This window comes from Dermacentor silvarum, chromosome 6, assembly GCF_013339745.2.
Source record: "Dermacentor silvarum isolate Dsil-2018 chromosome 6, BIME_Dsil_1.4, whole genome shotgun sequence".
Classification (NCBI taxonomy): domain Eukaryota; kingdom Metazoa; phylum Arthropoda; class Arachnida; order Ixodida; family Ixodidae; genus Dermacentor; species Dermacentor silvarum.
Window position 1 is genome coordinate 142,093,144 of NC_051159.1, and position 11,611 is coordinate 142,104,754.

General features: G+C 45.2%; 1 protein-coding gene across 1 annotated transcript; it reads left to right on the forward strand.

The window, feature by feature from the left end:
• Window positions 1-6,366: 6,366 nt before the first annotated feature.
• LOC119456927 (acetylcholinesterase-1-like) lies at window positions 6,367-10,757 on the forward strand. Its single transcript, XM_037718745.1, has 4 exons — window positions 6,367-6,563; window positions 7,776-8,010; window positions 8,694-9,760; window positions 10,622-10,757. The coding sequence occupies exons 1-4, from the start codon at window positions 6,367-6,369 to the stop codon at window positions 10,752-10,754; spliced, it is 1,632 nt and encodes a 543-aa protein (XP_037574673.1). The 3' UTR covers window positions 10,755-10,757.
• The last annotated feature ends 854 nt before the right edge of the window (window positions 10,758-11,611 follow it).

An 11,611-nucleotide genomic window follows, 5' to 3' on the forward strand; every position in this document is an offset into this window, starting at 1 on the left:
AAATCGTCTTTATCTCGAGGGATCCTATCTAAATACGTGCAAAAGAATAAATCGTTACTCTCGACAACCAAATAACCAAATTTGGTGAGGCTTGTTTCATTTAAAAGAAAATGCTAAATTCTAGTGACTGCTGATACCGAATTTTCGATTTAGGTTGGCAATCGTCTTAAAACAATTGTCGAAAATCGCTAATTTTCACGAAGCAATGCTATCAAGTTTACAGCTATCTAACTAAACAATAAAAAAAGATATCACAATACTGAAAATTGCATCTAATAGATCATCTAAAGCGGACCAAATTTACTTATTATACATGGTTTTAAAATGTACCCTAATATGTGAGTAGGAATTTTGCCAAACCCTTGTAAGCAATGTAGAAAATTCACGTAATATATAAATTGATATATCAAATTTGTCCAATTTCGATTATCTAAGGGATGCAGTCGACAGAATTGCGATATCTATTTTGGTGCAGAGCCTATGAATTTGTAAACATTCTGCTTCTATTTTTTTGACACATACCAATTTTTGAAAATTTCTTTTACTAAACTCCGGCCTGAAATGGAAATTCTGCTTCCAAACGTCACTAGAATTTATTTTTCTCTCTCTATAGTGCAACGAAGTTTATTAAAATTGGCCCAGTGACTATCCCTGAAAAGCAGTTCTACGTTTTACATGTATTTCAATAAATGACATCGGAGTTGGGCCCGAGCTAGAGCTTCGTCCTAAGACTAAACCGCATTCTGTCTAGTTGAAATGATTCCAAACGTATAGATACGCACACTGCCAAACTTGTACTGTGTCCTGAAAGCTCCGCAACAAAGCGCGTTCAACGAACAGTCACACAAAAAAGAACTATCTACTCTTCTAGTATAATGATCACTGAAACAGCATCTGCGCTAAGGATACGCAAGAACACAGGATATGCCTATGCTACACTAAGAAATGCCTGTCGACTAAAGAAATAAATCATGGATATCCGGCCAAGTCATGCCAGGTGCTGTTACTGACCGGTTTTATTAAGTGTTGAAACTGTCCTTCACTTAGTCGTGTACCAGTAATGCGGTTTCTGTGCAAATACAGAATTACCGACATAGCCCTACTGCAAAGCACATGGTTAAATATCAACAGCTGGGTGTCATCCCGGGAAAGCTGCTTGGAAAGAGAACTTGTGAGCTTGTTATAATTTCGTGGTGGCGTTCGTTCAACTGCATAAAGCAGCTCACAGGGCAAGCGCCACTATATTAAGAGTTTGGCATTTCTTATCGTACCATACATTCTGTAGTTCACTGTTTGGTTCTACGGCTGCTGATGATTCGGCTGACGATTTCGGCGGACGATCCCCAAAGAAAAGTTAACAGCCATCATTTGTTGTTCAAGATCCGCCGAATAGACTATACCAGCGCTTTGCTTAGTCATGGATTCGTGAAAGGTAGCGTCTACTGACTGTAAGAAAATGGCGAACCTTGATAGTTGTGGTGGCAGTGCGTTGCTTGCCGATGCACTCAGAATAAACTCCAAAACAGAAAGCACCATGAGTAAGCTCTTAAATGTATCGCAAAAGCAAAAAGTATTAAACAAGTGGAATTATAGTCTCATCGCGGTACCCTTGTTATGCGCATCGAAGTTCGGTACATATGTTCGGTTTACGATTTATTTATTTAATGGGGCCGCCCTTTTCACGTGTCTACGACTGCCCATAAGGGCCTGGTTCACGGCCTCTGCAACAGCGCGCGGCAAATGCCACGGCATAGAGTCATGTGCTGCGGTGACGGTGCACAGAATGAATGAATGATGCACGAATAAAACTTTATTGTACGAAGAGTGGTTGGTGTGGTTATTCTCGGGTGGAGCCCTCTTGTAGAGCCGCACTGGCCGCGGCGGCTCGCCGGGCCTGGTCCAGGGTCGCCAGTTGGCTTCCCAGTGCCAGCTCGGAAAGCCATGCCTCCCAAGACCACGTTGTGAGTGTCTGTGATGAGCTCACCAGCCTGGATACTGCCTCGGTTGGGCGTTCCGTACACTGGTATGTAATGTGTGTCAGTGTGGCTGTGTGGCCGTTGCACCAGGGGCCTACACTGGTTGTGTATACCTCTGGAAACATTGCATGCAACCTTGATATGTGCGGGTAAGGGTTGGTTTGAAGGCCGCGCCAGTCCCTGGCTTGTTGGCTGTTTAACTTGGGATGTGGAGGAGCGTACTTCCGTCTGGCCAGGCGTTGGTCCTCCAAAATCTGCCTGCTCGTGATGGGATCTTCGTGATGGTTTGTGAGGGGCCTCGAAGAGTCTTCTGTGGCTCGGCCAGCAAGTCCGCGAGCTACACAGTCGGCCTCCTCGTTGCCTTCGAGGCCTGTGTGCCCTGGGCACCAGACGACCCCATGGTCCTCAGTCAGCGGGGGCCCAGGATATCGGTGACGCACCTGGGAAGTGTGCCTCTAATATGTAACCGACAGGCGGCCTGTGCATCCGTCAGGATATATGCGGAGCGACCTCTTCGTTCTGCTTCTTTGATAGCGAGGGCTATGGCTGCTGCCTCTGCGGTGGCGCTTGATCTGGTGCGTATAGATGCGCAGGCCACCACTTTCTTTTGGTTTGTTACTGCCGTTGCGTATGCCGGTTTTCTGGGGCCTTGTGGTGTTGCGGTGTAAAGGCTAGCGTCGGTGTAGTAAGTATCAGGATCGTTCCTTCTCTGGAGGCGTTTTCGTGCCGCTTGCCGGCGCTTTTGGTTCTATAGCGGATGCATGTTCTTGGGGACCGGTTCCAAGATGATGCGAGCCCGTAGGTGCATCGGTACGATCACTGTGTCGTTTCCGCAGTATTGGGGAGTGAGCGGGTTGGGGGTTTATCACGAGTTGCATTCACGGCTCTCGGCGCACTAGATGTCGCTAGTTCACCAAGACTAGAAGGTACAAGAAGTACTTGTCCCTCAGCTTTTTCTTCTACCGCACCTGTGTTTGTCAATCACCTGCCACAGTACTAATCTTGTAATGTGTAGACGACAGGTTCAAATGCTGGTGGTGCCAGATTTGTTGTTTTGTATTATACGGAAGCGATTGATGTGCTTCATTTCTATTTCATGCATGTGGATCAGGCTATGGCAATACCACCACTGCAAGGGCTGCTAAAATTCGTGGCTGCTGTGAAACATCACCGCTGCAGTGTCTGTATTGAAGTTTATGTTGCTCTCCATGGTGTACAGTACTATAGCTGGTGCAGAAGCATGACTATGTGACAGACGCCCTCTCTCGCAAGACGTTGTGCCCATAAATATCATAATTTATGAGCCTCTATACAATTCCCATTCTAGACAAGAGTGCATAGTGATTATCTTGACTCTATGAACGGAAATATTTTGTTGGTCTGTGACGCACACTTGTTTATGACATGCAACATGTAGGTCGCTGTAAATCCACATAAAGCATGATTATCATGTGAGGAAGTACATACTAGTGCTCTAGTATTGTGTCCGTGTACTGCAATACCCTCAGATGGCAGATATACCATGCATTGTATTCACAAAACATGAAAATGAATCGTTATAGCAAGGTGTAGTGTCACAAGGTGAGTAAAAGCAAGAACCTCATTTTGTAACTGCAATGGGCTGCTGAGGACGTATTCCTGGGGCCGATGCATTATATCCATTTTTCACAACATGATAGCATTCACAGCAATAGACCCAAGAATTCGTAGATGGATTAGTATATAGACTTATTGCAATTACGCTACTAAAGAAGTATAGCAATGATTGTGCGCCTACCCGAACAGATAAAGCCGGATTTCTGTTTACGCCCGTGTGCTCGGCATGGCGAAAATTAAACGGAGGACACTTCCATTCATGATCCTCCGTATCCACTCTTCAAATGGTTCGTCAAGCTGTCAATGTTGAGTGCTTTTCAATAATAGAACACAAGCATTGCTTATGACTAAATTCATTAGTAAACTTGCGTCTTTTCATTGCCTTAGATTTCGTCCATCTGCAGGAGTACATTCACGTGCCTCTGAAATCACGCAATAATGCAAAGGGGAGAAGCATCCCGTGAACAGGACAAGCGCTTACCAAAACTTGAACTGGAGCTTGATTATGCGCTCACTGGAGTCTACTATTTCCATGGTCACTACACAAGTACTTTCGGGTTTAGGCCATTTTGAGTCCCAAACTTACAATTTCAAAACTTACTCAATACTGGTGTAGCTTCCATTATGGGTGGGTGCTTGAAGAAGACTGGTCTCCTGCTGTTCCATATACGATAAGCGGTATTATACATCCACGTAGTTTGGTTGTTCAACGCCATTTAGGACAGCGGCCATCTTCCTATAATGAGTGGCTTGTTGATAAGGTTACTGGGAATAAAAGCATTGCGTACAAGAGGAATTTGACCTTCCTTATAGTTACGATTGCGGGTGGCGGAAGAAAATACCATTAATCTCAGAGGCGACACCCTGGTGAATAAGCTGACAGGAGAAAATATGACCCCGACGTACCACGGTCAGCTGAGCCAAGGAAATTTTGCTGTAAAAGCAAAGGTCTGCAAGTCAACGAGAGGTAGCCATTCTTTATGGCGGCACCATTATTCAGGCGGCTTTCTTCTTCTGGGCATCTTCATCTCACTGCCCTGCACGCGGAAAATCCATGGTGACACCTTCTTCATAAATAATCTATTACTTCAGAAACTGACGTCGCCACACTTAACTGTTTGAGGCAACTAAACTCCTGACCTCATTCACTTGCGCGTTTCAAGAAACTTGTACATTAAGCTGCTTCATTGCTAATAATAATAATAGTAATAAAAACTATGTTTATTTCCACCCAAAAATGCAAAAGCGACACCAACAGGCTGGTCTGAGCCTCAGTTGTCTTGGAAGACCGTGCCTATGAACATGATACATGTGGTGAATGGAATACAAACATCGTTGAGACATGGAGAACCAAAAAATATGACAAGAAAAGGAAAAGAAGAGCAATATAAGCTTTGGTTATTCTACTTAAATCAAAAGAAATTGAAGCAATAAATATTACGATGCGAAAGTGTTCTGGAAGTTAATTTCACCATAGCTCCTTCAATAACTCTTCCAGCGTGATTTTCGCAGTCGTGGTAAAGATTTCAACTAGTAACTTGTTCAAAATGTCCAGCACATATGCACAGCGTCTGGCTGCACCATACATACCTTGTGGCTGAACGAGGCACCACATAACGGATGGGCCTCTTGGAAGTTCTCTTGTGGTGGCATTTTGTTCGAATGCGGAATTCCAGTATTGTTTGACGACAACTGCTTCGATGAGCAAAGATTGAAAATTCCGTAGACCAAGTTGACGGACGATATTTGCAGCTGTTACTGTTGGGGCATTGTAGGTTTGAACAAATAAGTGATAAGTGATGTTGCCAAGATAAGGTACTATCGAAAGATATTCGAAAATATTCAACACAATCCACGTATGGAATAGATGTATACTTACAAGAATCACAGATCGACTTATGTAAGTCGAGAGGAAATGTTACTTACAGTACTCGTAGTCGTCAGTGCAGAGCGAAAACAAACAAGTGTTTTTTTGGGCATTGACAACAATTCCATTGCTAATGCTGTACAACAATAAGCACTAACTCTGAGCCTGACCTAATGCGCCTGTATCAGCATCCCTTTCTAAGATAGCAAGCCGTGTAAGAATGCGATCATTGCTTGTGTTACCGACGTTTATACTCTCATGGTTGCTTGCGTTGTAGTGCACGTTAAAGAAACCCAGGTGGTCAAACTTAATCCGGAGCCCTCTAACACGGCGTGCCTCATAATAAGAACTGGTTTTGGCACGTAAAACCCTAGAAAGAAAACGTACTCTCATGGTTAGATTCCCCAAGGCTATACCGGCGTTGATAATGTTAGTCTGATAATCCGGCAATAAGGCTAAACCCAAATAAAGCCCACATTCATCGAATCGGTGGTCTCATTGTTCATGTGACTACTGGATGTATTTCCTCTTGCAGCAAGCGCAGCAAATGAGCATACCTCCATTTGCATGCACTTCAGATCTAACTGGCGCAAAATTGTGTGAATTCAACTCCTTACCCACAAGTCAATGAAAATTGACTCACGTAAAATTCAGTCAATCAAGTGCGCAGAACTTCATTCTAGGTGCCTGTACACACATTCACAGCCTTGACTGAGTGAAAAAGGAAAGTGCTTCACCTAGCCAGCACGCGCATGTGAGGTTGAGGAAGAAGAAGAAGAAGAAGTAGAAGCCAGCGGTTGACGAGCAGTCATGTCGAAGTCAACGAATGCCAACACTAGGTCTATCCCTAAGAGGAGGAAGCAATCCAAGGTATCCTTGAAGTCTGTCCTGACCCCTGACAAGAATGTAGCAGCGCCGTTACCAAACATGGATCCTGTCCTGCCGGAGCAAGCCGCAGACGCCGGCGTCACGTCGATGGGAAGTGCCGCCAAAGGAGACGATATCTCACCGGTCAGCGTGAACGCCACCACAATGCTCGTCAGGAAGGGATCGCTGCGTGGTCTCGTCTCCACTTTGTCGCTCTACAACATGAACGAAGATGCATGGGTCAAGAGGTGTATTCCGTAAGCGTACTCGCTTCTTTTTTTTTTTAAGCTCTTGAGCCGAGATAGCCGTTCGCTTCAGTTTAAAACAGTTGAGATGTTACCACATACGAAGAGCGCCGCCTTCTGTTTTCGTTCTGTCAACTCTAGGCTGCTCGGTTTATGCAGCTTACATGAATGATAGCGCGTGATAGCGCGTGTTTGTGTAGATGTTCATGGGTGGCTTGATAAAAGTAGTTTTCAACGCCCGTGTTCGTGTACTTTCTTGTTTTGGTGATTCGTGGTTTTTACTCCTGGTACTGGCATCGGAATGTGCGGTTTCGCATCACTGCATGCAAAATATACTTCTGTTACTCAGTGCAGAAAAGAAGAAAGGAATATTTGTGCCCGTATTTTGCAAGGGCTGTTGTCCTCCGTTAGCATTAATTTATCATCGATTCCCACAGGTGCCCTATGCCAGATGTAAATCAGCGGCGTGACTTTCCGTGAATCTGCGATAAAGGACAAAAAGGAATGGAACGTAAAAAATTCCTAAAGTTCCCGTCTCCCTAAAAAATACAGTTTCAGTGTTGTTGGTTATACAATTGGTCATCAATATCGTCGACCGCGTCCCTCTACAGTGTGTTCCGCCTGTCTCAAACACACTACCATACTTCGCACCTGCGTACACGTGCTATCTGTGTAACAAAGGCGTTACTAATTGAATGACCACGAAGTTTTTTGCAGCTGGGCGCATGCCATGTTTGTTTCGTTACGAGTCAGTCAGAGCCGCGTACGAGCTCGCCCGCGCGGCATTGGCACAGGATTCGTCTTTACATCTTCATCCTTGCATTCCATGGTCTCTGGATGCCTCTAGAACAGTAGTAGACTCAATGTTACCATCGAGATAAAAGGTGCCTTTTCCATGTCGTTGCGCTTTCTTCCATACAGATCAGGGGACACTTCTTTCGGTGATACCATTAATCTATTTCTAAACAAGCTTAAGCGCACCATTTGGTTATAATTTCTTCTCGGTAACACAAATTGCCATCAAACTAAACAGACTTGCTGGGAGCTACCGGGAGAACGTCTATGTTCACTTCATGCTTTCCCACAAAGTACGTAGGACGAAAGGTTGATCAGTGTTGGTTACTTGACCATGAAATGGCTTCTCGTTTCTTGTTGCACACAATGTTCAGACCGTCACAATCTTGTATTTAGGCCAGCATGTTATATTTTTGCCGTGTGCCGCAGTGTCCTGGTAATTCTTGCCATCGTGCTCTTCGCTGTGTCAGCCGTGGCCGTATGGATCAAACTGAGTCGGCGAATAACATCGCCAAACGTGAGCACTACCGCTTCCACCAGCATGTGCACCACGCCGCTCGTCGAGCCAACGGTCAGCCTCGAGTCCCTGGGTGCCACAGTACACGGAAACCTGGACCAGAGCCGTCAACTGCGCAAATTCTTCGGCATTCCCTACGGCCGGAACGTGAGCTCCACCCGGAGGTTTCAGCGTGCACAAGGCGTAACCGGTATAGGTGACAACGGGAGCTTCTATGCCCACCGGCACGGCCCAGACTGTCCTCAGGTGCAGTAGTACCGTTACACACGCTGAGTGACTGCTCGATTAACGTGAAAGAGATGCGTAATATTTAGGCACGTCCACTCAGCGTTGTTAAGCTTCAGGCTTAAACGGGTTGCTTAAGTTGCTCTCTATGTCAGGTGTGGGCCTGTGTTATATTCGATGGATAGAGGCTAGGGGCGCCGGTACGTAACAACAATGACGACATTTTCCATTTCAGGGCATCTGTGTACGGAAGGTTTTCACAACACGAATTTCTCGTTTAGAGCACTGAAGTTATAGCTTCCGTTTCTTTCACTACAGTTGAGGATTAATTTCATGTTCGAGTTCATTTCGATTCGTGTTACAGTAGTGCATGTGCAAAACAAGGAGTGCAGAAAAAGGTTTCTAGGTAAATCTGTTGTTGGAGGGGGAGAGTTAGCTAGGATAACTTGATTGGGTAAATATAAGTGTTGGTCATGAGTGAGTGAAAATGCAAAAACGAAGATGCTTGGTGGCAGATATTTAGCCGAGAATGTTTTAGTCAGCCATTATTGCATTAATATCATCACCTTTCTATTTTAACAGCTTCTGAAATGGCTTATGTGCAGGGAGACCTTGCAAAACCGAGTGTGGACGAGGAGTGTCTGACCCTGTCCATCTGGGTCCCCGTCGTGTGCACCGCAAGCAGCCCACTCAAGACTGTGTTGGTGATCGTGGCATCCGAATGGTTCCAATTCGACAACACTGGTCAACTTGACCGCAAGTGGGAGACTCTGAGCCTCGGTGGGGACATCGCCGTCGTCGCCATCAAGCATAGACTCGGTCTCCTCGGTTTCCTGGATGCAAGTTCAAACGAAGCGTCCGGATACGCAGGTGTCGATGACGTCTTTCTCGCTGTCAAGTGGATAAGTGAGCACATCCAAGCGTTTCACGGCGACCCCGGAAGACTCGTGGGTTTCGGTTTTGGATCAGGTGCATACATTTTGTCGATGGATTTGTTTGCGGAGGCGCAAAGCAGGAAGAGATACTTCAAGCGTCTACTCCTGCATGGCCTCTCGCCAGCGTCTTTGATTCCTGGTGTAAGGCCGGATGACGTAAGCAAACTCGTGGCTGCAATGCAGTGCCCCTCCGCAACTAGTTCAACTGCTCGCGTCGAGTGCCTCAGGAAGGCTAGCCTGAAACGTATTTATGATGAAGCTGCAAAACTGTCACCGCTATTCTTCACACCTGACTGCGACCGACCTCCTTTTGGTGGGTGTGACAAGATCTTCACAAAACTTCCGTCATCTTTGAAAGGGATTGATATACTCTGCGGCTACAATATGAACGACGGCCGCGAGTTCCTAAACAAGTATATTTTTGAACAATCAAGAAATCGAAACACCCTTCAAGTATTTCACAACCTTCAAATACTTTTCACTAGGCAAGACAGACAGCATACGTTCAAGGACTTACCATTGGAGAAACAACAAGAGCTCGACAAAGGTGGACACGCTGACGTTTATGGTTTCATAAGGTTGGTGTCAGACATGTCACTGCGCTGCCCCATGATCGAGCTGGCGCGCCAGGCTGCCGCAAAAGGAGCTTCCGTCCACCTATATGGCTGTGACGACACTCGCAAGCTATTGGAACCGGCTGTCATGATGGCGGATATTATTGCCTTTGCGAAAAGAGGGTAAGCATTCTTTGTTTTTAAAGAAACATTAGCAGCCAGGATAAGTCTAAGCTGTTGGTTATACTCATGTTGTTGCTGAGTCTGGAGATACGAAGAAGAGAGGGCACTTCTTGTATGTCCATTCTACTAGTCTTACTCGTCTGCTCTCGAGTGGCTATCATCATTTAACACGTGACGGGGAAAACAGTGCGTGCCAAAAATGCTTGTATCACGGCGCAGAAGGGTCACAAAAAAAAAAACACGTGCCTCTCGTGGCATAATAGCGTACTACGCTTAAAAAGTTACTCTGGGGGGTATTACCTGCCAAAACGACGATCTGATTATGAGGCAAGCCGTGGTGGCCGTGATTAATTTTGACCACCAGAGGATCTTTAACGGGCCCCCAATGCACGCAACACTGGCATTTTGTTTTTTTCATTTCGCCCCATCGAAATGCGGCCGCCGCGGCCGAGATTTGATCCGCAACCTCGTGTTTAGCAACGCGACACCACAGGCGCGAACCCACCACGGTGGGTCATTCTACATTTAACAAGCGATGTTAACTATACAGCTGCAAGCGTGCGGCATCATTGACTACTGTATTTATATAAATTTGAAAATCTTTCAACAATTTTTGAACTGGCATTATAGTCGCACCAGTGCGAAGTGTAAGACGTATCTTTTCAAGAAATTAGAGCCACTACTGGAACTTCATAGGCCGGTACCTGAGAGCCTTTATCCTGAATAATATAGCCGCTAACTGTATCCATAATTAGCACTAAATAATTATAGTATAATATAGGAGACGAATTAGTTTTGTTGCCAGTGGCAGTGTCCTACTGTAATGCGCGTTCTAATTGTTCCTCTTGTCATTCCTTTCAGGAGCGTGAACTGGCCGATGTTTTCGGATGGCAACTATATTCTCTTTGCAAATGCCACGTTGAAAGAAGTAGCAAAATGGCACGGAAAAGAATGCTCGCTGCCGAATCGGATATCGCAAACCATATTTCATTGACTCAGCAACTGTTTTAGAAAAATGCTTAAGCTGTGAGAAATAAGTGCCGGACTCCTGTGCATGTAATATTTCGTGGAATGTAATGTATCATGAAATGCGTGTAAATTTCGTGGAATGTAATATTTCGTACACTTTATGCATTGAAGTAAAAATTTATACATCGCAAATACTCGCACATTTTGTCATCTTATTTCATGCTATCATTAAAAATTCTCAGCATAAATCTACTTACACTGATGAAGTATATTGCCATGAGGTTGTCTTTTTATTTTATTGAGAAGATAAGGTAGGTTAGCAGCAGAGAAAGTAGGCTCATTTTATATTTTTCTATATATTTTGCTCACAGACCGCGACGCCACATCACGTAGGTGATGTGGCATATGACAAAGGACTGCACGAGGCGGACAAGGCTTTCTTCTTTGAGTCCCCCTCGTCGGTTGGAGATGCGTTTAAGAATGCGTAGGGTGTTTTGAGATCGGGCGCAGATCTTGTTGAAAGCCAAGGCATTGGAGCCGTTGGTAGAGATGGTGAGACCGAGGACCCGGATACTAGGGACGTGTGGTATCGGACTGCCATTTTGAAGGCGTAAGGTGATAGAGTCACAAGGTCGGTGCTCAGATTGGTGCTCAGATTAAGTGTGGATGTGCTCCTGATTTTCCCAAGTGCAAGGTGAAATGGGAACATAGTGCCGGCTTATGAAACATACGCTATTAACCAGAGGGGTTAGGCTTGCGTAAGCTTCACCATTTTTATCATTAACTCTAAAAGAAATCGTGTGCCTTGACGTAGCATTGTGAAAATCAGTGCCCAGAAAGCTGCGTATCTTTTGGTCCTCTTATAAGCAACATTTCGTCTCA